Source organism: Mauremys mutica, chromosome 3 (assembly GCF_020497125.1).
Source record: "Mauremys mutica isolate MM-2020 ecotype Southern chromosome 3, ASM2049712v1, whole genome shotgun sequence".
NCBI classification, from domain to species: Eukaryota; Metazoa; Chordata; order Testudines; family Geoemydidae; genus Mauremys; species Mauremys mutica.
Window position 1 is genome coordinate 126,777,303 of NC_059074.1, and position 27,605 is coordinate 126,804,907.

Consider the following 27,605-nt stretch of genomic DNA (forward strand, 5'->3'; position numbering starts at 1 on the left):
ATAGTAAAGTATTTTTAAGAACGATATAACTGTGAGCAAATGTGGAAGAAAAAAGTTCAAGCACAGAAATAAGGATTTACCAAAAATTTTTGCAGATTAGTAATTTGGGGATAAAAATGGTATAGTTCATTTAAAGCCACCCTGGTGTAACCAAAAAATAAGCAAAGTAAACTAGATAATACTCAGTCTGTGTTAATTCTGTCAGTTGCTTCTATTTCTTCTGTTGGGACACCAAACAATTTGTTCTAGAGCTAACCTGTCTGGATTTAATACCACCATGATGAGTCCCAACTCTCTTTTACCTCAGTGAAGCTCTTTTTGGCTTTAGCAGAGAGGGCATATAATTGGATTATACCCCAAATCAAGATCCTTGATACTCAAGGTTATGCAAATATACTTGTCTTCAAACACTTATATTTAATCCCATTATCTGTAGAAGTATTAGAATTGTTCTGGCATTAGCCAATGATGCTGAATTTCTTAAGGGTAAATGGCTAGTGACTAAGAGGGAAGCTGAGGTAGCAGGAATATGTGGAATTAGCAACTTTTATATATCCATACTTCAAAAAACCAAACCAACCAAACAAACAAAGCCTTTCAGGCTTCCATCCTCTGTTTCCTGGGGAAACCCAGTTAACTACAAACTGAAGACTCTAATTTTGTTTCCAAGCATGTCCCATTTTATTTTTAAGACTCTGTGTTCAGTCACCAGGCCTGTAGAACCTATATCTTGATCAGACAGTGCACTTTCAGGGTGGAATTTTCAAAAATGTATTGGTCTGTCTCAAATTAGTGAGAGTTTTGCCATTGACTTTAGAGACAGAGGCCAACGGTGAATGTTTTTTGAAATCCCATCGTCAAGATTTGCAGCCTGAGTTTCCAGTCCTTCCACTTTTGTTACATTCTCTACCTTGTTTTCCGTTGTAGTCTGAGTCCTTTAGCCCATCAAGTCTAAAGTCCAGATTTCTAGATATTATTGTCTTCCAATCTTGCAGACTTGCTCCCCATCTGGGGCTAATCCTCAGCAGGGGTAAATTGTCATAGCTCCATTGACTCATATCTATGACTGTTTACTGCTGCGAGGATCTGCTCCCTCCCCATGTCAGCTGCAATGCTATCAGTGTTCACCCTCCCAAACCCACTCTAAAAAACTTTCTTAGGTACAGCAAGGTCACTTGTAAGCTGAGAACATAACTCTCTACAAAAAAAACAGGAGTACTTGTGGCACCTTAAAGACTAACAAATTTATTTTAGCATGAGCTTTCGTGAGCTAAAGCTCACTTCTTCGGATGCAACTCTCTACAGTGTCTGTCAGTATCAGTATGTAAAGTTTTGTGATCTGAAAAGATAAACAAATTAAAAAAATAACAGCTGAGTCAGTGGAGCTCAGCAAAGCACATCTTTTCTGTTGCCTGCACATGCCTGAAGCAGCATGTTTAATACAGGACAAAGATGCCAGGTTCACAGAGCTAAGTTTTTTAATCCTCTTCAGGATTCAGTTATCACCTAGTTGGAATGCAAGTTTCCTCACACTCTGCCTATCAGACCTAGGCCTTGTCTTCACTGTTTTTATCTCTATGCAACTAATGAGCTATCCCCAGGCACAGTGGAGACAAGGCACTTTAGTTTTACTGTGAGGTAAATTAGGCAAGGTCAGCACAATACCCCGCCTGTGGTTGATGTTACGTAGTTTATATCCCGGTAAAACAAAGTACAGTACCTTGTCTTTGCTGTATTTTCACCTCTGGATAGCTCATGAACCCTGGCTTTCCATTCCTGGCTTTTCCACTGACTTGCTCTGTTGACATGGTAATACTAAATTACTACCTAGGTATTACTTAGTCCTGCCTTGAGTGCAGGGGACTGGGCTAGATGACCAATTGAGGTCCCTTCCAGTCAGGGGCGGCTCCAGGCCCCAGCACGCCAAGAGCGTGCTTGGGGCAGCACGCCGCGGGGGGCGCTCTGCCGGTCACCGGGAGGGCGGCAGGCGGCTCTGGTGGACCTCCCGCAGACGTCCCTGCAGAGGGTCCACCGGAGCCGCGGGACCGGCGACCGGTAGAGTGCCCCCCGCGGCGTGCCGCCGTGCTTGGGGCAGCGAAATGGCTAGAGCCGCCCCTGCTTCCAGTGCTATGATTCTATGGCCTACTCACTTAGGGCTGGTCTACACATAAATGTGCATTGAAATACAAAAAGTGTGAATTAAAATCAGTTTTGTTACTTCAGTCCAAATCTGTATGTGGAAACTCTTGTTTTGGGGAAGAAAAAAAAAAGTGGTGTTAGGCAAGGTATGTAACAAACAGACTATTTTAACTAAATCAGCTTTAGCCATTTTTATTCTGAAATAAGGGTCCACAAACAGAATTGCATTTAGTATTAGTTTACACCTTTGGGTATTTTGTTGCAAATTTGTATGTATCCAGCTGTTAATTTTATGGTTTAGTTTTCCCATCTGTTAAAAAAAAAATCTACCTCAGGGATATTGTGAGGGTTACTTAATTTATTTTACTAAAAAGTTTTCAGATCTACAAAAAGGCCACATGGAAATATGTATTTTTATTACTACTATTATATTATATTATGTTTTAAAATTAAATATTTTAAAATAAGCAATTATATTTTTCCAAATACTTCTTGGTTTAACCATTTAAATACCAAATAAATTTGTTAAAAAACTGGCATAAGAAAACAAGGCCCTTTTGATTTTCAGATACAATGTGTGTATTATGGCTTATGGACAAACAGGGAGTGGGAAGACGTACACAATGTTGGGACCGCAATCTGAGGATGATGTCACTCTTTCAATAGAAGATGAACCAGAGCTAGGAATTATTCCTAGAGCCACAGAAGAAGTCTTCAGGTATTGCTGACCATGGGAATGAGAATAACGTTTGAGTGCCAGTTTTTACATTACAGTTGTATGCAAAAGGGAAAAAATGCACATTGTTTGCAGTATTGTTGTAGCTGTGTTTGTCCCAGGATATTAGAGAGACAAGGTCGGTGAGATAATATCTTTTATTGGACCAACTTTGGTTGGTAAAAAAGACAAGCTTTTGATCTTACACAGAGCTGTTCTTCAGCACGTGATATTCTTGCTGTTCAGATTTAACTTTTCAAGATGATTAACAGTTAATTATAGTGGCTTTGGTGGCAAATCCATAGTTAAGTTTGAGTCTAAATTTTCATTCTACACTCTTTCTTAACCCCCCTCTAACATTTTACATGGTAACTTATTGGTTTGCATATTGGAGTCATTAAAATAAAGGAGGAGAGTGAGATATTTTTCTGGAACTTGAACAACATTTGATCATGGATATTTATTTTCCACTTAGGCCTTATCTACATGGGATAACTTACTTCAGTATAACCGAAGGTGTGAATTAAACCCAATATAGTTATACTGATATAGTTCCCTGTGTGGACGCACATATTCTGATACACGAGTGCTATTTTCGTGATTTAGCTTATATTGCTTAGGAAGGGGTTTAAACTAAACTACAACAAAAAAAGACCACTTTTATATTAGAGTATTTAACTGGGAAAAGTGTCCTGTGTAGACAAGGGCTTAATTTATAAATTCTCTGGATTTATTTTAGCCCCAATGTCTTGTGCATTTTCCCCCATACTCTCAACAATAGTGTCAAGTATCAGAGGGGTAGCCGTGTTGGTCTGGATCTGTAAAAGCAGCAAAGAGCCCTGTGGCAACAACAGTGGGCTTTCACAACCTTATACTTCCCACACAGATGCTGCTCTTTAGGTCTTAGGAATTGGAGAGTTTTAAATCCTTTGGCATATCCCAGGAGTTATTGGTGTCACAATAGTAACAAGACATTAGAATCGCCCACAGTCCAGAAACAAATAGTATAGGGTTGAAATGCAACCAAAACAAGGTAATTTTCTCCCTGTGACGTATTTACTCTATAATTTAAGTGCATACATTCTTGTTCTTCAACCTTTACATTAACATGGAAGGCAACATACTCTCATGATTGTGGGTTGTTTGATAAGTACTTTCATCAGACTATATTCAGCTCTGATGCAACTCTTTCTTAAGGATGGTTTACTTAGGATTTGATTTCAGCCATTTTAGCTTTGTTTCATTTTCTTTTCTGTAATTCTTTTCAGGCTTATTTCAGAAAAGCCACCAGGAAGTCATTGGGTTGAGGTTTCTGTTGTAGAAGTATATAATAATGAAATTTTTGATCTTCTGGCCAAAGACAGCTGTGGAAGAGTATTTGGCGTTAAACGTGACGTTGTCACAACCAAGGAAGGCAAGAGCGATGTGCCATTGCTTACCTATGAGTGAGTACACAGCACAATAAGTAAACCATTATTGCAATATCATGATCCAGTGTTGTTACAATATGTGTCAGCTACAAGGCATGGAGACATAATTGTTAGCACTGATGAGTATTTCTAAGCATACATTCCTTCCCCGGTACATATAAAAGCCCTGGATGATGCCATTTACTGTTAATATTTCACTAAGAATTCAGTTAATTAGGTCACACTTGGCTTTCAGTCTCAATTTGAATATTCTGCAGTAATAATAATAATACAATTAATATTGGTTTATATTTATACACCACCTTCCCTCCCAAGATGTGTTATAACAATTGTATGTACCTTATGTACAGCAGCCTTGAAATGCAGTCAGCTGTATGGCAGGGATGGCAGTCAAGTGGCAAAGCAGTTCTTAGCACATTGTGAAAAATGGGAACACTGTGAAAAAGTCTGATAGAACTTTATAGAAAATGATAACCTTTTTGTGGATTTTTTTAGACCATTGTGTAGAATTTTATGGAATAGGATCATTGAAAATATTTAAAGAAAGAATAGCCCTCTGTATTACATTTTGTGGGATTTTGGAGTAACTTCTATAGAACCCTGTTGGTTTAATTCCTGTTAAAGTCTGTAAGACTTTTCCATAAGGGCAAGGAAGAGAATTACGTTCAAACACACCAGAGCAAACCCTACTCTTAAGAAAAATGTTGTAAGTCCTTAATATCCACACAGAAGAGAGAGGATTTCATTTTGTAAGTGGTCACCCAAAATACTTACCCATAGTACATATTTTAGCACTCTGCTTATCTCATTTAGAAAAATTAACATGGTGTTGACGCTGCTGGAATTTAAACCTGTGGTCCCAGAGAGGCTAGGTCATTCAAACCAAAGGTGTAGATTGCTAAGCCATCCTTTCTAGTTTCTGTTCTTTATATTTTTAGATAGAACTTTTTCTACAGCATATATGTATAATGGGTTTGATTCTTCTTTACAGCTGTTCTGACTGTGCAGCAGGGCCTTAAAGTGGGCATAATTTGCAGCTACACTCAGGGCCGGTGCAACCATTTAGGCGACCTAGGCGGTCACCTAGGATGCTAGGATTTGGGGGGCGCCATTTTCTTCGGCAGCAACCGTGGCGACTGGATCTTTGGCTGCCCCGGTCGCCGCCAGCATTTAGGCAGAGGTAGCTGGGGCAGGGGGGCGTGGAGAGGGCTGCCTGCAGCAAGTAAGAGGGGGGGCAGCACGCAGGGGAACTCCCTGCCCCAGCTCACCTCTGCCCCACCTGCTTAGGCGCTGCAAGCCTGGGAGGCGGGAGAAGTGAAGCAGCCACGGCGTGCTCGGGGTGCTCGTGCATGGAGCAGGGGTGAGCTGAGGCCAGGGGGGGCGCTTCAGGGCGGAGAGTGGGGGGTGGGGAGCTGCCGCAAGGGGGGCACCTCAGGGCGGAGGGGGGGCGCCTCAGGGTGGGGGTGCGGTGGTGGGAGAGCGCAAGGTGGAAGTTTCGCCTAGGGCACGAAACATCCTTGCACCGGCCCTGGCTACACTACCAGAGTGGTGTAAATGAGAATCAGGCCCACTATATATACATGTCCAGTGCACACAGCCAATGTAAAATATTTCCTTCTTTTTTTTTTCATAAGGCTCCTATCTACACAATGTAGATGATAAAAATCATGTCCAAACAAGTGAAGACCACTATCCTGTCTTAAAAAAAACGTATTGCACAGACTGCTGGAACAGCACAATTAAAAATGGGGGAGAGTTAGAGGTGACAGGCAGCAGTCGTGGCACTTACAAGATGACATTAGCAGGTAGAAGGAAGGTGTTGGCCATTTCATTCCTACCCCAACAAAATGTTAGAAGCAGAGGTTCTCAAATTTGATTGCACCGTGATCCCCTTCTGAGCTTGCCCGAGTTATGCCACACCAGAACCAAACCAGCCCTAGTCGAGAGGCCTGTAACCTGAGTAGGGTGACCAGACGTCCCGATATTTAGGCGTTTGTCCAGCATCCCGACTGATCTTTGGTCGGGATGCAATTTGTCCTGATATTTCGCGGTACTCCTTTTTTTTTTTTTTTCCCTCCGTCGGCAGCACTCGGCTTTTTTTCCCCCCTCCGCCGGTGGACCCCCCCCCCCTTCCCCATGTGTCCCAATATTTTCTTCCTCTCATCTGGTCACCCTAAACCTGATCCCCGTCACCCTGGGGGGCTGAAGCCCTCGGGCTTTGGCTTCAGCCCCAGGCCCTAGCAAGTCTAATGCCAGCCCTGGCATTAAACATCATTAAAATGGGGTCACAACCCACAGTTTGAGAACCGGTGTGTTCGAGGATTCCCAAAGGACCTGGTGTGACACACTGAGAAAAAGTTCTTTGGGCAAATCATTCTGTAGGTGTCTTTTTGAGGCCAAGAACAAGAAGAGGTTTGTGAGAGCAAACACTAATTTTCTTCTCTGAAAACTGTCCATCATACTGAACAATTCAGCACAAAACCATAAAATGTTCTGTTGCTGATGGAAACATGATTTTTTTCACACATCTCTAATCATAATGCCTGTCAAAGGCTGTTCTATGCTACTTCAGTGGGAATTGGGAGTCAGAGCAAGAAGTATCTTTTTCTTCCATGGATTAAAACAAACTGCACTCTCAGTGGAAATAATTGACAGCAGTATTTTTATCTTGTGAGTTTTAGTAACATAAGCAACCACTTGAGATTTGTTTATGTGGTTTTATATTATTGCCAGAAAACCTTGATAGAATACAACAAATATTCTGGAGGGTTGAAAAGACATAATTCTTTCTCTGCGGTTATTTGTATTTACTGACATGTTTTCTGTCCATTGAACTGTTCATACAAAATTGGAACCCACATAGAAACTGTAAAATTGCTTTTTCCAGAATCTAGGATTTGTAATTTTCCTCTCTGTGAAATTACAGTCACTGTAGTAATTGCGGAATTATTATTTTTCTTCTTACTTATTTACAGCTAAACACAAAACTTTTAGGGTTCATCCTAGAAAAATTCAATTTCAGATCACTGAATACAAAAGTCTTTGGGTTAAATTTGATTTCCAGGCATATTAATGCACCCTCATCTGTACTCTGTATTCCTGAAAAGAGAAGCAGGGAGTGAATTAAGGCTAACTGGGGCTCAGATTCATCTAAGCTTTTAGGAGCAGTCTGGAAACACTCTTGCTCCCAGTCCAGTACTATATGGGCTCTTTCTTCCTCACTTCTGAGTTCTTGGACTTCCTCCTCCCAAGTGAGGCAGCCCACACAGCTCATCCCAGCACATCATGCTGTCAGTTGCGCCCTCTGCCATTGCCCATCTCTCTGCCTCTAATTCAGTGCACCATCCAGGCACCTTCTGACTGTGGAATCCCAATGACTCAAATCGGGTTTTAATTTATGCTTGAAAAATAGTCATTGTGCCTACTTGATCAAAGGAGTTCTGCCTGGCTAGTTGTTGACCCATCTCTTTTTCCCGGCTTTTGTGGAGGGGAAGGTACACAGCAGGCTGGGATTTGTGCCATGGGGGTTGGAAACTGTGGCTGAATGGGTTTCCTTTGTTCTTCCTTTGTTCTTGGGGTGACTCCTAGATTTATTTCTTTAATTTTCAATACATGGCAAAGGTGCTTAGAGGTTTGGATAAGCACTTTTGGAAAATGTTTATCTAAGTCAATCAATGAGTATTCAGTATTTATATCTTGATTACTATAAAAGCAGCAAAAAAGTCAAATTCGTAAACAGACTATATTAATAATTAAATAAAAAGGTTAACAATGAAAAACAAACCCAAACAACTCAAGGAAACCATTGAGGAAGGCCACCCCTGCTGTCTGGAGTCTAAGCAAACACATGGCGTTTTGAATAAAAACACATCCTCATTAGTGATAATATTTCATCTAAAATGTACTGGCCCACTGAATCTCATTGGCTTCTCCATACATTAAATAGAATACAGTGGAAGTTTTCCTGTTAACATGTACATCCAACTGAATCAGGCAAACCTCATGTTCTCCCTTCTTGTATGTGTAAGTTGGTATTAGACAATATCCAGGGCCGAATTTTCAGCCTAACTACAGCATGGCCTCTCTATCTAGCAGCTGGTCCCTGAAAACCTGTCTGTGTGCAAGTGTAATATTTACAATATGATATAGTTCATTTAGTTAGACTCCTCTTAGGGAAAATCTTTTTCTACTCCTTGTTTCGGGTTCCGCATGTCAATCAAGTTGGCTAACCTACCACCAGTTAAAAAATGCCTCACATTTGTGTCCCCGACTCTCCTCCTCCTGAGTTTCTCAAATCCATGTCTCCATTCTTCATGTCAATCTTAGTGCTCCCTAGACTTTTTACTTCAGTGAAGAGGATGCCTGAGCTAGGAGCCATGTTCAGTGGAAAACCGTACTGAACTTTTTCCAAGAATTAGGTGCAATTCCCTGCTCTGACCCAGACTTCCTGTGTGACTGGGCAAGTCACTTAGCCTCTCTGTGTCTCAGTTCCCAGTCTGTAAAATGGGGATGATAATATTTCCCTACCTCTCAGGGTGTTGTGAGGACACATGCATTAAATATTCTGAGGTGCTCAGGTGCTATGTTGATGGGGGCTGTATACTTTAGATACAAGGTGTCCAGGCTACTTAAGAGCATAAGAATGGCTATACTGGGTCAGATCAATGGTCCATCTAGCCCTCTGTCCTGTCTTCCGACCGTGGCTGGTGCCAGATGCTACAGAAGGAATGAACAGAAGAGGGCAGTTTTTGAGTGATCCATCCCCTGTCATCCAGGCCCAGCTCCTGACAGTCAGAGGCTTAGGGACACATAGTGCATGGGGTTATATCGCTGACCATCCTGACTAATAGCCATTGATAGACCTATCCTCCATTAACTTATCTAATTTTTTTTTGAACCCAGTTTTATAGTTTAGGCCTTCACAACATCCCCTAGCAATGAGTTCCACGGGTTAACGGTGCATTGTGCCAGCATATTCAGTAAGAGGCACAGCTTCATCTTGGGCTGAAATGGAACATGCCCTAGTTGAAAGATTCTGCAGGGCAGCAACTTATGGAGTTAAGAGTTAGCAAAGGAGACAAGGGGAGCATTTTGGAGACAAGATTGGGAACTGGGAGGGGCATAAGAGGAAATTATCAATTCATGTTCAAGTTGCCACATTTTTAATGTCACCTTTACTATCAACTAACACTATTTTGTTTTGCCAGGACTGTAGAAAATGCTGTAGAATTCTTACAGCTAGTTGATAAAGGTCTGCAGCTAAGGGTCAAACATCCAACACTGGTGCATGCTCATTCCTCTCGCTCTCATCTGGTAGTGACATTGACCATAACCACGAAGGCTGTCTCTGCAGATAGCTTTGGTAAGTAGGATAGTGCTAAAATATATCTAGAGCCATTTGTGTCAGAAATGCAGTATCTGGGTTGAGGGATTTTCTTATTGCTCTTTTTTCTCTTCTGACTGTCTCTTGCTACACTCTTTAAACCCCCTGTTCTTTTCTAGTTAACCTTTTGGCTGCTTTTCGGAACACCTCTTAATGTTGCTATGTTTGAGATGTTTTCTTAACACTTCTAACATTGTGTGATGATTTTTACACACTGCTGTCATACTTATGGGCATGCAGTGTGAATCAGTCTATGGTGTATTATTAGTACAATTTTCTTACTAGCTAACAGGCATAGAATCAAATAGTGTAGCTGGATAATTTTACAAGGAATTATTATTTAGTTATATATGCTAAGATCATTCTGGCTGGGATGATTTAGTTGGGTTTGGTCCTGCTTTGAGCAGGAGGGTTGGACTAGATGACCTCTTGAGGTCCCTTCCAACCCTGAGATTCTATGATTCTATGATCAGGGCTAGAACAAAGTTTATGCTTCAGGGCATCTGATCACTACTGGGGCAGAAGGGATTTTCTCTTTACATACTACATTACACAATTAGCTAGGTATGTTAAGGGGGTTTTCACTTGGTCCCTGCCAGAGTAGACAAACCAAAGATCTTATCAAGCATGGAAAATCCTGTATTTTTATAATATAGTTGTGTCCCTTCTTGCTTTTCAGTGTCACATATAGGTTTGCCAGTCTGTTGCATTAGGAGCAGTTCTGGCTCTTGTGAGGTTAACTTTGTTTCCTTTTCTTCCTTTTGCTCATGCTGTAATTAGACTCTCCATTTGTAGCACTGTGGTCTGTCTCCTTCATACCCTGCAACAACAATATGGTTTTAGGAAGTGGAAAATATTTAAAACTTTTTTCTCCAGATCTCTATCGGAAATTAAACAGAGGATATTAGCAAAACAGAACAAATGGTGCCCTCGTTTACCTGCAGCCCCTGCCAAAAGACACAGCTACTTTAGATGCTGCAGCTCTACCAGTCCAGATGTTAGATCTATCCAGCTTCAGATCTTTGTCAATCAGGCAGACATTACAAAATGCAGCCATTTTAACTCGCCAGCCATCTTGTTTAGTCCAGGCTTCCTTCAGTCATTCATTAGCTGATAGGCTATGCCAGTTACTGCACTACCCTTCTTTAAGCCTCACAGCAAGGCCAAATAGGAATTTCTGCCATATGTTGACGGATGGAGGACGAGTTACGATAACTGAATGAGCATTACAGTAGGTAAAGAAGCACTACAAAATGTGACCTCAAAGTGGAATTGTGACAGTGTGGTCTGCCTCTGTAATAAGAGACACACCTTGCTTAAGGCCTAGGTGCAGCAAATTGCCAAATGGTAGACACCGAAGAAATAAATAGTAGATAAAATCAGAAATTTAAGGAGTGGTAGTTAGGCTTTGGAAATGGGACTTAAAGCCAGAGCTTTAGGATTTTGTGTCAATAACTTTTGTTGTGTGTGTGGGGAGAGGGTTGTTTTGGTTCCTTGCCCTATAGTAAGGAGGAGAAAGAAATTTTACTTTCATGCTTTCTCATCTGAAGCATTCTTTTCTATGTAAGCCAACACAGCTGCTCTGTCTCTATGACGTATGCTGTCATGGGTAGATTGCCACTCCACGCCAGCCTAGAAGGAGAGGAAAGAAGAAAGCAAGACAATGGAGAAGAAAGTCAAAGCTAAACTGCCCAGTGAAAAGACTTTTGCCCAGAATCCTACTGCCTGGGGGAGAGATGCTCACTTAGCCAAGATATCAGAAGTGAAGCTAGCACTGAAGGACCTGTACCAAAGAATCTGTCGGTCCCCCCAAGCACAGATCAGGTCCCAGAATGCTAAAGTGCCAGATGACTTGCAAGGTCTGGGTTCCTCCAACTGTGGCTGCAGAACTAAGGCCAGGACTACTAACCTCTTTGTTCTGTGTTTATACGGCACCTGACACAATAAGACCCTTGACTAGGGCTGCTAGGCACTATGATAATACACATGAATAATAGGTGACCTACCTGAACAAGTAGGGGTACTGTTAAAGTTGCTTGTGGCTCATTAGACAGAGATGGAGAAAAGAGGAGTTCCAAAGATTCCAGAGGGAATTGCAACAAAGGGTGGGACAACAGAAACAAGAGGGAGAATTCTGGCCAGAGCAGCAGTAGCTGAAAGACCAGCAGCATTGGAAATGGGTTGCAGAGCTCAAGGCTCTTAAAGATACAGAGTCCCACTCCATCCTAGGACTCAAGGGACTGCCAGGCAACAATCAATTGCAAACATGACTTTTTCTGCACATTCTCAGTAGTCCCCTACCTGCCGTACAAGTGTGGAGTTGAATGTAGTGATGGAGCTGTTGGCGATATTAAATAAAACAAAACAAAAAAATAAGCCTTGCTACCTAATTGGTATCACCTTCCTGATTGGCAGTGAAATAAGATAGACCAAGATTTCATACTTGTGCATCAGAGTAATCCAACCTGCCTAGGTCATTAATTACAGCCCACAAAACAATCTGAAACAGAAGATACTGGGTTAACCCATCACTGTTGCATTTTTTGCTGCCCATTTTGTGATGTTAAAAATAAACTTTCCTCATTTCTTTGTTTCCATCATCCAGCTCCTCTATGGACAGATGAACAGTCTAGTCCAAGGCTAAGTAAAGAGCTTTTCTGCACCTTTCCTCAACAAATGAAAGATGATAAACTCGTCTTTCCTTCCAGAGCCTCTTCTCCAGCACAGTTCGAATCTACTGAGAAACTGAAGCACATCAAAACTAAACTACAGCTGGTGGATTTGGCGGGCAGTGAATGTGTTGGTACGCAGACCTTTTTATGACATGGCTATTTTGAGTTGAGAGCATAGAGCCTTCCATCCCATGGAGATAGTAATTGCATTTAGCTTATTAAGTGAGTATTTGTGTTTCTTCATAAGAGGTGATTTAGACACATGCATCCAAATTTAAATGAAGTTATTGGGTCTGATTCACCACTGTGTTAATGTCACTGGGGCTTCATTAAGATCAGGTGGCATAAAGCCAAAGCAACTCAGTGGACAGTCAGGCCCATGGTGACATGCAGGGTGTACATGCTCTATTTGTTCAGACTGTTTTTAAAAGTTGTATTTTTACAGTGCAAAATATGTATAAAAATTAGCATGTTCTTATTTTTGTATAGAAATGATCAAAGTGCATACATTATTTAAATATACTAAATATTTGTCATGAGCATACCGCTGTGTGTGGGTTTTTCTGCCTGCTTGTGGAAAAAATCTGGAAGGAAGTTGGTGTATTGAAAAGATATTATTATTTTCATTGTTCCTTCAAAGCACTTTCCTCCTCCTCCATGCACACAATAATTTCAAAAACTTGATTATTTCCTAAAGGACAAGCTTTCTTACCAAGAAAAGCCACACCGCTAAATGTACCATTCCAGAAATAATGTTTTGAAAACTGAATCTGTGTTATGAAAGAACTCTTTAGGTTACTGCCAAGAGTTCTTTCTGCTGTTAACTTTTCTTCTATAAAAAACATAACGGAATATATATATATATATTCCGTTATGTTTTTTATAGAAGAAAAGTTAACATAATATATATATTTATTTTTTTTTAATTTGCTGGGGGTGTTAGAAACCTTTTGGTGAACATGTAATTGACAATACTGTATGTGTCTGTTCCCTCAGTTTGACAAGGGCAAGCGTTTGATGCTCTGTGTACTCAACACGCCAGATCCTCAACAGGTATAAAATGATGTACTTCAGCTCTGAAGTTAATGGAGCAATGCTGATTTGTACCAGCTGGGGATCTGGCCCAACATATGCAGTGGGCTAGATTCTATTCTTAACCATGCTGGTGAAAATCCGAAGACAGCAAAATTACTCTGGATTTACATAGGTATAATTCAGAGCAGATTTTAGCACATTATCTTTTGAAAGTTCAGATTTGGGACAAATTTAAGTAAGAAAGAGTTTTTAAAGTGTTTATTGTACATGAGTCTGATGCAGACATGCACCTTTTCCCCTTAACTTGACAGGTCTCCTGAGGGACATCCAAAATGATTGTAGTTTGTTTTCACATCGTTGTCTATGAGCCAGAATGTTAGTTCTTAGCAAACTCTTGTCAAATTTCCTTATAAATCTATCTGGAGTGGCCTTCGCTATAAAAACGTAGGTAATCGTTTTGAGTCAGATCATGGGCTTGGCCTACGCACAAAGGCATAAGGGGAATAAGATCCTCTTCTGCCCCATCCCCAACGTCACTACATGACTTCCCCATATCTCAGCTTCAGGCATGGAAAAGGTCGGGGAGGGTACTAATCTGCTATTGGTTAGTGCTGGTAGCAGATTACTACCCACGGGGGAGCATGGCAAGAGTAGGGAAGGAATTCTCCCTCCTAGGGCTTGTCTACACACAACATGAACAGGTTTAACTAAGCTATGATGTTACATTGATTTAGTTAAACTGGTGCAACTTTGTGTGTAGACCTGGCTTTAGAGGCAACCTTTCCTGGGTTACTACTGGGGCAGCGCAACTATGCGCCAACTCTTACACTGGGCTAGAGATCAAAGGACACCCTAGCCCCTTATGCAAAACTACTACCTAAGCTCATACGGTAAATACTTGTAGGACTACATTAATAGCTACCTTCATATCCAGTATGCAGTCTTTTTGCTTGTTGCTATACCATCTTGAGCTGTGATCCTATCAGTTTAATGCCAGTTCAGTTCTCCCATGAGAAACATTCATTGGACAGCTACCTACTGCAGGAAATGGTAAGAGATGGCACTTTTCCTTCTGAGTCACTGTGAACCAATACCCAGTGACTTAAGGGATATTGTCCTGCTGAATTGTCTTCCAGTCTTCTCTCTGAATTAGCACTTGATTCAGTGCCCTAGTACTGACAAGTATGGACACAGAAGATATTGTACAACTGCTGGAGAAGTATAGATGAGAAATAAAAGCAAGGTCCCAGACCACCTGTGATAATTCAAGATTCTGTAGCACTTTTCATAAGAATAGGAGTATTGCTATGTGTTATTGAACAATGCAGTGCTACTGTGCATTATTAAACAGCTGCTGGATTTCACCTCACAGGTGGATGCCTTTCAGTGGAGGAGGATGCGATTCCTGTGTGTGGTTTGTTTATCTGTTTAAATTAATAAAATATTTTTGAATTTTTCAAGGCAAAAGGTGCTTTATAAGGCAATATTCTCCCTAACAAATCCTGTATGGCTAAAACTTTGTAACTTCTTCATATATTAATGTACTTGTTCGATTTATATTGACTTAAAAATAATTTTGTCAATGGTATTAGGAGTACTTCCTGTGTTTGGGATATTTCATATTCAGAACAGGACAAGTGGCTTTCACTTGTATTTTCACATTTTATGTGAGGGAGTGAAGTCAGGAAAAAATATACAGTATAACATATTCTGACTTTTTAATATGTATATATGTGAACATGGATATTGGATATTTTTTGCAAAAGACAGTTTAGTTAAATACATCGAAGATTATGAGGTGCTCAGATACGACAGCAATGGGGGCCATATAAGTACTGTGGCAAAATACCTGCCCCTCTGCTTGTTAGCTCAGTCCGTCCTAGCTTCAGAGGCACAGGCTAGGCACAAGGGAAAAAAAACCCTTCTCAATCTCACAAGGCCGGGCTGATTCCTTCTCAGCCAGCCTCCTAGTTCTAGTTTCTTTTCCCCCCCCTGGGGAGAATGCCCTCCGTCCTGCAGCGAGTCTCAGGGTTCAGCTGTCCCTCCTTGCTGGCAGCTGCCCTGCTTCTCTCGTCCTCCTTTCCCCCTGGCTTCCTTGTCAGGGAGGGTTTAAAAAGGTCTCTAGCAACTGGGGCCAGCTGAACCTGATTAGTTTCTTCCCAACCCCTGCCCCAGCTGAACCTTATTTTGCTGGCTAAGCCTTCCTGGCTAATTGTTACCCCTCTCCAGGTAGCTAATTGGCCTGAATTTGCCACAGTACCTAAGAGAGATAGTAAATGATGTTTATCACTTGTCTTTTAATGTGTTATTAAAACAAAAAAGTTACACTTCAGGTCCAAGTGATATACCATGCATAGAGCTTATGTACACTGAGCTTAGCAGATGCCTGAAGATGACAAAGAATCTTTGATTATTCTGAGTGTTGTTTCCTTGTTGCATTAGGTATGTCTGGAGTGACAGGAGTAGCCCTGCGAGAGACCTCGTTCATTAACCGTAGCTTATCAGCTCTGTCAGATGTACTTGGAGCAATAGCAGAGCAGCGCTCTCACATTCCGTATAGAAACAGCAAACTTACCCACCTACTCCAGGACTCCATAGGTGATTATTTCTTTTGCCTTTTATGTAACAACATTGAGTTACATTTCTTCTTCCAAACTTTTTTTTCACATTTTATTTGGAAAATAATCTGTTGTTGTTGTTTTTTATGTGTTGATCTTTTCCCATTGATGTTGTGTAGCATGGTAGAACAAAAGTTGTAAGGGTATGGTGCAGAGCAATGTTGTGTGGGAGGCTATCGCAGGGTACAGGGAGTCAGAACTCGGGGGTCCTGTTCTGGAGTCTCTTCTCACTGATTTGCTTAAGTCATTTAACTTTCTGGAGTCTTGCTTTTCTTGTTGGTAAATTGGTAACTGATAACAGTGACCTACCTCCAGAAGATATTGTGAAGTTTAATTAATTTAAGGTTTAATATCAAGTGAGTGTAAAAGTTAAGCTTAACTCTTCCAGGGTTTTGTTAATACAATGTATGTAAGAAATTTGCAGATTTCATGGCTGTTCTTGCTGCCCAGAATGCACAATACCAAAACAATAAATGGAGACACTTCAGCATCCATTTAAGTATTGCAATAACTTCTTCGAGTGATTGCTCATGTGCATTCCACAATAGGTGTACGTGCTCGCCATGTGCACCGGTGCCAGAAGTTCTTCCTTTAGCCGTATCCATGGGGAGCGCCCCTAGAGGCGCCGCCCTGGTGCGGTATAAGGGGCGCTGCGCACTCCCCCAACCCTCAGCTCCTTCTTGCTGCCAGTAAAGGTGCTTTGGAACTGCTCTGCTCCAACTCGGCTGTAGCTTTCCCTCTTGGACTATGTTAGTTCATAGTTAGTGGTGCCTGTAATTTAAAAGAAAATAGTTTTAGTTAGAATTAGTTAAGTGTGCCCAGGTTGGGACATGCCCCGTGCCCCAGGCTTTATCGTGCAACACTTGAAAATGGCCTATGCTCATGAGTGATCCGCACGTGGACTGCTCACTCTGTCTGGGGGAAACCCATCTCAGCGATCGCTGCAAGATTTGCAGATCCTTCAAACCTCGGACCAAGAAGGAGCGGGACATTCGGCTCCGATCCATTTTGATAGTTGTTCCTGACCCCAACACCGCTGCGCCGCTCCAAGTCGGCACTGAGCACCACAGCATCGGTGCACAGCGACCCAATAGTGCCCTTCACCATTGGCACCACTCCCTGTCCACAGGACACTCCAAAAGGCGAAGAAGAGGCCTTCTCCGCCAAGACACCAGAGCAAGACTGGGGGAGAGACTAGACCTGCATTGGGCAGCTCTTGGTGCCTGTTGGCCTCGCGACCTCCAACTCAATTTGAGCAGAGCAGCCCAGCCCACTCCGAGCCTGCCTCCCCGGACACCAGTGGCTACATTCGGGTGCCCTCCACACCCTGCAATCGTCTCGAGATGTTATGTCTCTGCCAGTATCGTCATCTCCCTGATCCAGAGGCAAGCCACCGCTCGGACCCCCGCAGTCGCCGCCTGGATGGTACCACTCACGGTCGAGGGAAGGTTCCCGACGCCGTTCTCCGCTCAGTGACAGCCCTGGGCACAGTCCGCGCCGGTCTCTGTCAACCCCCACCAGGTTGTCTGGCTGGATACCAACTGGCAGGGGTTCCAGGCACTGCTCCACCTCCAGGAACCGTAGACTTTGCAAGGAGAGCGTGCCCCGTCATTGTCTCTGAGAAGCTTCCGTAGCCCCTCGCGGTACGGGCATTGACGCCGTTCCTGTTCTTCGTCTCGCTCGAGGCCCCCACCGTGGCACCACTCCTGCAGCCCCAGGCATCAATCGCTGGCACCCCACCGTCATGGATCTGCCCGTCGGAGCCGCTCCTTCACGCCGGGATCACGGTCTAGCGGTCAGCACTGCTCCTGATGTTGCCACTCGTCCCAGTCCCGGGATAGCGGTCAATCGTATTCCAGCCCGGCCTCCCTTCGAAGTCGTCAGCCGATGGGCCAGGCTGCTCAGCCCGCTCTGCTGGTACCATAGCAGGTGCAGTGGCACCGGGGGCCCCTTGGCCAGCACCATGGTACCAGTGGGCTGGCCTCCCCTTCGCAGCCTCCTAGAAAGGAGTCGGTGGGGTGTTCATCCCTGGTCCTGCACTCAGAAGGGGACCAAGTGGTGGGACCTATGGCACTGGTGGGGATGCAGAGTACTGCACCCCCATCCTCATCCTCCCCGATAAGGCAATCACAGCCCCCCCTGTCCCGCAGATATGAGCCTCCTTATAAAAAGTCAAGGGATTATAAAAAGTGCCCGCAAAGGCAATCCCGGCCTGGGCCCTCTAAGGGTAAACAGGCGGGAAATTGCCAGTTTTAACAGGATGCCCGGGGGCAACTTACCAGTTCATACCAGGGATCCACTCGCAATAAAGCTTCCCTTCTGCAACCGGTGCATGTGGCGAGCACGCAAACCTATTGTGGAATGGACATGAGCAACACATCTTGAAGAACACGGGTTATGGAAAAAGATAACTGTCTTTTCTTTTGGTATTCAGATGGGCTGCTCTACTCTATCATAGATTATTAGGGTTGGAAGGGCCCTCAGGAGGTCATCTAGTCCAACCCCCTGCTCAAAGCAGGACCAATCCCCAAATGGCCCCCCTCAAGGATTGAACTCACAACCCTGGGTTTAGTAGGCCAATGCTCAAACCACTGAGCTATCCCTCCCCCTTGTGTATGGTAGTGATAGCAAATATAAGTGAAACCCACTGGTGAATGTGTGTTGTAGGTCCCATTTTATGTCCTATCCACGGAGTATATGATTCTCTTACAGCCCCTAAATAGTGAGATTCAGCTCAAGATGTACCAGCTTTTAGCTCTTGAGCTCCCTGGTTCAATCTTAGGTGTGGGGACGATAATATGAGCACAGATTTTCCAAGAGGATTTTTTGCCACAGAATTCTAAATTAACCTCTTCCTGCACTACAACCTTGGGGAATCAGTACACCCTTGAAAGGCCAAATATTGAAGCTTAGCAAAATATCTGCAGTAACTTTTTTTTTTTTAAATGGATAAAATTTGCCTATTTTCGAATTCTGGAAAGAGAGACAGTGAATGGTGAAGGGATTTGCATGGGCCGGTGAGTCAGGAGATCTGGGTTTTAATGCAAGTTGTAGTACTGACATGTTGTAGGACCTTGGACATGTTACCTAAACTCTGAGCTACAGTTTCCATCCTTTGACATTTGTCATGTCAATTATTCCCATGCATGATTTTGGGAATGTCCTTAAACTACCACCAGGAGCTCTTGACAGTTAAAGCTTCCTTTTTTGCAGTACTTAGATACAAGTGATCTCTTCAGCTTTTAGATATGCCGATTTTACAAATACAACAAAGCATTGATATCCAAAACGTACACGTAGACTTGTTAGTGAAAGGGGCAGAAAGTTCTGTATTACAAATGGTGAAAAATAACAGCAAATGATCAGCTAGCTAAATGAGACAATCCCATATGTAGTAGTAGCTCTTGACTGTAGTGCCCATATGCTTTCAACAGCTCTGTTTGTAAAGCGCTCTGATTCATAGAATTGATAACAGCCTATTCTGGCTTCTGTGCAGTTAGCAGGTGAGTATTTAAAAACTTACTGAAATAAGTGTGTGTGGTTTTTTACTGTTTTTAGGGGGCAACGCTAAATTGCTGGTGATGCTGTGCATCTCCCCCTGCCAGAAGTACTTAGCGGAATCGCTGCAATCCTTGGGATTCGGAACTCGTGCTCGGCAAGTTCAGAGAGGACAAGTCAAGAAAAGAAATCTGCCGATGTCTAGCAAATCAAAATAAAAGCTAAGGCTCTTGTGGATTAAAGTATTATTAATGAGCTCCTCAGACTGAAAGGTATCTTGTTGTCATAAAGCCATGCTTTAAGATGTAAACTGCCAGTTAAAATAAACACTCCTCAATATGGCATTAGCAAAGCCATAAACTTGCTGATAATGTTCTTGTTCCAAAGATAACAACAGGTATTGAAAACGGCTACCAAGCATGATGGATGGCATGGCATAGAAATAGATTATGCCGTTTAGGGGAGCAACATCAACACAGAGTTGTAGAGCAAATGTTTAGCATTGGGAAATAAGTAAATTAAATCAGCAGTGCCCTGATCCTGGACAGTTTGCACTGGAAGGGCTGAATCTCTGTCCTGTTAATTCGGTAAAAAACACAAGTCTTTAGTTACTCTGTTTCATTTCAGTATCTCAAACTTGGTGGGAATATTTGGTTTGATGTTTGGGTTAAAATTAGGCACATATCTTGCTGACTTGCTCTTCTCTTTCTAGCATTGGGTTATTCCTAACACATTCCTATACCCTCAAGAAAAAAACAGGACTCAAACAACCTAACTTAAAGTACCATGCTTTAACTACTAGGGCAGCATTCTTCTAGCTGCTTTTGCCATCTTTCCAGTGCTGAAGGTGTAGGATGGTGGGTTGAGGTCTCTGAATGATATGACATTGAGGGAGGAGTCTTAAGCAATTTCAAATAACATTACAGATCAAAAGAGATTCTGAGGTATGTAGTTGGGTTTTATTAACTTCGAATGTGTGTTCGTGCTGTTTGAATGCTCAGCAGAGGCCAGTGATTCACTCTGACTTTTTGCCTCTAGGGATCGTACTGCCTCTAGCCTGGGATAGAGGTCATTGGTGGGGCTCTGTGAGGAGGCTTAAATTGCATTTGCCTATCTGAAAGACTTGATTTTATAGTGCTCTGAGTCTCTTAACTTTCACAAGCATAAATATTTATCCAGAGATTATATAGCATACTACTATTGGAATTTCACCCTTGAATGTATACCGGCTGCTACATTGCACGTGGTGCTCTAGTATTATCTCTGACCCTCAGTACATTAGCATTGTAATTGTGTGATGTGAGAAAACTCATTTTCCTAATAATGCGGCCAGGTTAAAATTCCTGGATTGACTTTACCTGATTTTAGCTGTAACACAAGAAAAAGCTAGTCGTCTTCTGGGTGGGAATTTACTTTCATATGGACAGAAGAGAGGATATAATGAAGTCCAAGGGTTGCTAAAATAATCAGAGGAGAAAGGGTTGGATTGAGTAATATTAGCATATAAAATGAAATGCACAGTATAAAATTATGTGGGAGTTAGGCACCTAGCTGCTTTTGAAATTCCACTAGGCCCCTATCTGCATCTTTAGATACCTAAATACCATCTGGCCTGAAGGTACTTTAAAGATTTTTACCTTCAAACTTGATTTTTTCATAAACTATTATTTCCTTGCTGAGGCTTTTCTTCAAAGCTAGGTATTTATTTACAAAATCTACATGATACAAAACCTAGCAATAATGTATTGTTAAGGTTGAGAAATCAAGTCCTCGAGTGTCAGCAAATACCAAAAGTTAAAGTTTCTACATTAACATTAACTCTGCCAGATTGCACAATGTAGCATTTTCTATTCCTGTTTTCCTTGTTACCTTAGTGCATTACTCTGTTTGATCTGTATCGTAACATGTACAGGATATGCAGGGCAGCAAAGTTAACATTATTCTAGAAACCTTTGGTTTTGGAATTTCCTGCTTATAAGGATTTGATTCCTCAATCTTAGTGTTGTATTTGATGTCCCTTTATTTTTACAGAGGGATGTGAGTGGGAGAGACAGACTGCTTCTAAATTGTAGCATGAACTGAAATGGCTTTAATACAGCAATGTAAGCTAGACTCTGTTATGCTGTAAGACTCCCTCACATCCTCTTAAGGAAACAGGGAGATCTAAATTGGTGTAACGTGCATGCTGAGGTCCAGGAAAAGGTGCAAGTTAAAAGAGGTGGCCTTATTACACTCTCCTGGTAGCTGCTTTTCTTTTTATTCCTCTTTTCTAGCCATAAGGCCTTGTCTACTCTAAAGCTATGATAGAGCTTCCCCCGCCGCCACCTTATCATAGAGATGATAGATGGCTGTGTGGTTAATGTACTGGGTCTGGGGCTCAGTGGAGTAATAACATGGTTGTGTCCTAACTATGGTGTAACATGGTTTAGTTGTGCCTACCAGATCACTTTGTATTATAACTGTGTTATGGGACCCATTCTAAACCTCTCATAGGAGTGTGAAAAGAATAAGTTTATTATTAAGTGTTTTGTGGCTCCATTAGTACCTAGATGGAACTATGGTCTGTCGGGGTTGCACTAATAATAACCTAAGGGGCTAATGTGTCATAGAGGAAGTGATGTTTTATTATGAAAATACAAGCAAATTAAGGGTAAGAATTATAAAATCATAACCAGTATACAGCCTGGATAACAGAACCCTAAAATAGGGTAAAACCCTTAATGAAGCCAAAACATGTCTACAGCTTAGAGTTCAGCTGTTCCTTTTGTGAACTCTCTCTTGCATTGCTGCTTCACTCGCTCTGTGATTAAAGTGCTCCTTGCTCTATAGTTCATGCCATGAAGACCACAACTCTAGAGGCAGTCATTTTATTGCCATTAAAATGTGCAGCACCATAAACATCAGGAAATGCAGTCCATAGCAAGGAGTATATATTACATCTTTCCCAGCAATGTAATTTATTTTGCTATATGAACGTGGACAAATCACTAAGGGCCAGAGTTAGAAAGGTATTTAGGTGCAGAAAGACAGTGGGAGTTAGACACCTACGGTAACTCTCAAGTCCATGTAGCACTAGGCACCTATCTACTTCTTTAGGTGCTTAAATGCCTTTGTAAATCTGGCCCTAAATCCTAATGCCCAGATCCTCAACGGTATTTAGATGCTTTACTCCCCGGACCTGGACCTAAATTCCAGATTTCAATTAATCCATGTGTATTAGACATCTTACCTGATTTGGTGCTTTTGAAATCTCACTAGGTGCCTGCTTGCATCTTTAGGCTCCTAAATACCTTTGGAAATCTGACCCTAAATCACTTTTGAAAATAGGATTTAAGTCAGGTACGTGCTTCTGAAAATATTACCCCTAAGTAAGTGGTTTGATTTTTTTTTGCAGAGGTTCTGAACACCAGCAGCTCCTGGGGGCTTAAATAGAGCTGTAATTGTCTACACTTATGCAAATCAGCTCAGAGTTTTAAAAAAAGGAACAATTAACTATCATGCCTCTTTCGCCAATTCTTAAACTAAACCTCAACCTTTGTTGAAGTTTGATTTTTATTTGTATGTATATATATTTTTACTTATTTTATTGTCTGCACAAAGCTTCATGCCTTGGCTGCAGCTACACCACAAAGAAAGGCTGTTCTTCATTGTAGCCAGGGCTTGGAAAACCATAATTAGTACTGGAATGCTCACAATCATGTTTAATTTGTTTTTAAATATTCATCATTGAAGCTATTTTATTTAAGTGCTTTTCCAAACCGCTAGAGATTTGAGGAGCGGGCTGGTTCCTGGAAAAGGCTTTGCGTTCCCCCAGTGGGCAGTAGTTGGCTGAAAAGAAATACACACTCCTTATCTTCCAACGAAAAAGACTGCAGCTTTTGTTCATGGAGGGGATAGAGTGGGCCTGGCCCAAGCCACTTGGAATGCTGAAAGCATCCCCTCTGGCTTAGTTTTTCTCTGCTGAGTATACCGGTAATTAATAATAGTCCCAGGCAGTCAAATATACAGGCCATTTACTAGACAAATGAGACCAGTGGGTGAGCTTGATGCAGGAAGAGGATAGTCAAGGATAGATGGGGAGGGAGAAGAGGCATGAGGAAAGAAGCATATCCAGTGCAGTCTGTGCATGTAACATAGCCTCTGACCTATATGTATACACACAGAGATATTTTTTTTTCAAAGCTACATCCTTACGGACTAGCGGGGTCTTTTGAGATATAGAATGGCCATAATCTTATCAAAAAGTAGTGCACAGTTGGGAATTCATCACCAAGAAAAATGTAGCTTTACGCTATAAGTGGAAAGTGGTCATTCTTTGCAAAGTATTAAGGATAGGTCAGTGGGTCTCCTAGGGAACGGGAGAGAAGGTGTGAGAAAGAGTCCAAAGCACCTGAAAATTAAAATAAGAAAAAATTAAACTGCTAGAGAAGGATGTTTAGACTATAACCAAGTCACTAATATTTTAAATTCCTTAGTTCAGTATTTCCCAGACTTTTGAAATCTGAGCCCCTTTTCAGGAAATGCAACCAATCATGCTCCCCCCTGCAATCTGAGTTACTCAGAGTTCATGGTGCATATTTTAATGATATATGACACTTCCTTTCCCTTCTTACATGCTTTGATCAACAATGAACTAGTTAAAGTTGACATTTAAAGTAATATCATTGGCATCTGAATTAGCACCCTCTTGAGATGAATGGGGTAGGTCACACCTCCGAGTTATTGGTTCAGGCTTGCTGCAAATTCAGGCCTGTAATCTCTGTATTGATTACACTCGGGTCATATTTTGAAGGTTTTATTCACAGTCATAACAAAAAGAGACTAAGGGCTTGTAAAGATACAGTTTGAGCAAAATCTTTGTGTGGATATTCTTATTTTGGATAAAAAGTGACCTATTTGGGTTTAGCTTGTCAGTAAAAACATGACAAACTAAATCAAAACAAGGCCTTCTTAAGCTCAAGTAAGTTATCCGCACAAGGGTTTTGCACTAACCCAAGTAAATCAGTTTCTAAGCAATCAGATGGTCTGGCTCTGCCCCACTTTTTCTTGAGGCTAGTCCTTCATGTGGCTTAGATATCATTTTCTTATGTAGACTAGATGGAAATCTCAGAATCAATCCTTTATAAGTGGTCAAGAAGTATTTTTTGTTAAAAGTAGGTAACAACTTTTTCTAACAATTTGAACCTGCTGATTTTGAAAATGGTTGTTACCAAGCTGAATGTTGATGTTTAGACCCTCAAACTAGCAAAGAGTCCTGTGGCACCTTATAGACTAACAGACGTATTGGAGCATGAGCTTTCGTGGGTGAATACCCACTTCATCGGATGCATCACCAAAAATGTTTGATATACTAACAGCATATGCATGAACTTAAACAGATAGTGAAAGCAACAATAAGGCCTCCACTGGAGTATTGTGTCCAGTTCTGGGCACCATATTTCAGGAAAGATGTGGACAAATTGGAGAAAGTCCAGAAAAGAGCAACAAACATGATTAAACGTCTAGAAAATGACCTATGAGGGAAGATTGAAAAAAATGGGTTTGTTAGTCTGGAGAAGAGAAGTCTGAGGGGGGACATGGTAACAGTTTTCAAGTACAAGGAAGAGGGTAAAAACTGTTCTCGTTAACTTCAAGACAGATTAAGCAATGGGCTTAAATTGCAGAAAGGGTGGTTTAGGTTGGACATTAGGAAAAACTTACTAACTGTCAGGGTAGTTAAACACTGGAACAAATTGCCTAGGGAGATTGTGGAATCTCTGTCAGTGGAGGTTTTTAAGAACAGGTTAGACAAATCCCTGAGAGGAATGGTCTTATTACTTAGTCCTGCCTTGAGTTCAGAGGAATGGACTAGATGACTTATTGAGGGCCATTCCCATCAGGGATAGCTCAGTGGTTTGAGCATTGGCCTGCTTAACCCAGGGTTGAGAGTTCAATCCTTGAGAGGGCCATGTAGGGAACTGGGGTAAAAATTTGGGGATTGGTCCTGCTTTGAGCAGGGGGTTGGACTAGATGATCTCCTGAGGTCCCTTCCAACCTTGATATTCTATAATTCTGTGAGGTGGTGATTTATGACACTCATATTGGTTACTGTAGGTAAATCATGGAACTGGTAGTAAGTCTCAAGAGAGCCACTCCTAAGAAACAAGTAAAGAAGATGTGCGTGAAGCAGGTGAACAAGGATTGCAAAGAATAAGGGATGCAACAGCCATTAGAAAGAAATCGCAAGATGACAAATACTGGGCAGCCATTGGTAGAATTGAGACTATCTTTCATTCAGAACAGACAGTATCCACAGAAGTTGCTATGCCCAATATATTGACAAAGGCAAAATCAAGATGTTCGAGAAAGCAAGAGCATCTGCAACTGATGTCTCATGTGGTAAGCTGTAGTGATCCCAATAAAGACACCAGTGTCCATAATACAAGACAGTCCACCTTTGTGACTGGAGATGCTGCATGTTTTGTCAAGAAATGCACCCTAAACCCAGACTCATCTCTGTAATTACATTTCAAGATGACTGGATAGATAATGAAGGCAGCTGTATTTGATCACAAAATGAGTGTTCATTTAGCTGGAGTCAATGACCTTATAGCTGCTCAAGTCAAGTACCAACTGACATGTTACATCCTGTTTATGAGGTCTGTGATTGAAAAAAAGTGGGGTCACCAAAATTACTGACCCAGCAGTGCTTTGGCTTCAAAACGAGCTTCAGTATGCAGCCAATCAAGACCATGTTTTGACGTTATCTTGAGGTTTGGCATTGCTACTCCAATCTTTCAAAGGAAACTTGCACTGAAATTCCATATTCCTACATCAGATGTAGATCACCATTCAAGGAAAAACTCCAAGCTTTATTTCAGTTCATTTAATTGCCTGACCAGTCTCCTGCTGAGAGACAAATACTCTTAGTCCCAGCTAAGTATATATATGTAGCTGTCTCACAAATGATGGATTCTTGTCAAGATGGCCATCCTCATTTACCATTCCCAGGAATTCATATTTCTGGCACATGTTGCACTGAAAATCCAGGAATATACTTTGTCACACGCTGGCCACAAAGGTTTCAACATCAGTGAAGATTATGCAGCTTCTTGCATTCCAGATAGTCTGTACATATTCCTCCATGTGCTGTATGAAGGCCAATCTCTTGAGTGAATGAGTGAATTCAAGGTGCTTAGTGTAGTTCAAGACATATATGGGTATGAATGGTAGAAAGAAAGGAACACCAAAGCATATTGGTCTCGGCAGGGCACCCAAATTAGGAAACAAGGTCAAAACAACTTATTCAACTTTTCCATAAGGTTGGCCTCTGCATTTGTTATGAAGCAATCCTAAAGGTGAACACTGCCCGAGCAGAGAAAACCCTACAAAATATGGATGTTGAAAACAGTGCTGTTTTTCTTCCCAACCTTGTTCCCAGGAAGTTTGTTCACTATACAGCTGACAATATTGACATATATTATTATTCGCTGGATGGCAAAAACATATTCCGTGCAACCCAAGTCACTGTTTGGCAAAGAGAACCTGATCCGATGTTGACTGATTTAAAGTAATCAAACAGCAGCACATAGAGTGTTCCTGATGCAATCGCCACAATCATACCAGCCAATATAAGAAATAGTAAAGCTAAAATAGTATTCAAGGACCATGTCTGCAAAGAGTGGGTACTCTGAAGAAAACTGCAAAGCTGCTGTGCAGGCAGGAGCTGTTGATGTGGCCTTTATCACTAAATGTCAAAATGAGAATCCAAGATGTCAGTGGACATATTTCAACATGACAGCAGAACAAGTAATAACTACCATTGGATATTTGCAGTCATTCAAGCCCTTACCCATGAGCTAGACACCCTGAGTACTTTTTTGTACGGAGATGCAAACGTGTCATTAGTGCTTGGGCAGCAGTATGTGGTTCTAACTGTAGATGAAGCTCTGTACTTCAAACTGATGGAACTAAAATCGGCCACACAAAAATACAGAGCGTGGCTTATTCCATGATTAGAAGGCCTCCATATCTCAATGAACTTTCAGAAATGTATAGGCCAGCACATACCGGCTTTAGGGCTAGCAGGTGCCTGGATTGAAAGTGGAGTTCTTGGACCAAACTCAACAGAACAAG

General features: G+C 41.8%; 1 protein-coding gene and 1 long non-coding RNA gene across 5 annotated transcripts in view; one reads left to right on the forward strand and one right to left on the reverse strand.

Annotated features, from left to right (window-relative positions):
• The window catches only part of KIF25 (kinesin family member 25), a 64,788-nt gene extending 44,975 nt beyond the window's left edge, over positions 1-19,813 (forward strand). For 3 of the 4 annotated variants that reach the window (XM_045008582.1, XM_045008583.1, XM_045008584.1), the window contains exons 10-15: positions 2,708-2,857; positions 4,123-4,299; positions 9,492-9,646; positions 12,273-12,470; positions 15,817-15,972; positions 19,551-19,813. In XM_045008582.1, coding sequence (XP_044864517.1) covers positions 2,708-2,857; positions 4,123-4,299; positions 9,492-9,646; positions 12,273-12,470; positions 15,817-15,972; positions 19,551-19,708 — 994 coding nt within the window. In that variant the 3' untranslated portion in view covers positions 19,709-19,813. Of the gene's footprint in view, positions 1-2,707; positions 2,858-4,122; positions 4,300-9,491; positions 9,647-12,272; positions 12,562-15,816; positions 15,973-19,550 lie in introns of those variants that run through there. The other variant, XR_006577714.1, reaches the window with a different exon arrangement.
• Positions 15,796-20,949, reverse strand: LOC123365730. The gene is made up of 3 exons (XR_006577715.1): positions 20,849-20,949; positions 18,272-18,343; positions 15,796-16,763 (listed from the first exon to the last, which is right to left on the reverse strand). It is a non-coding gene; the product is annotated as an uncharacterized LOC123365730 (long non-coding RNA).
• Between the last annotated feature and the right edge of the window lie 6,656 nt (positions 20,950-27,605).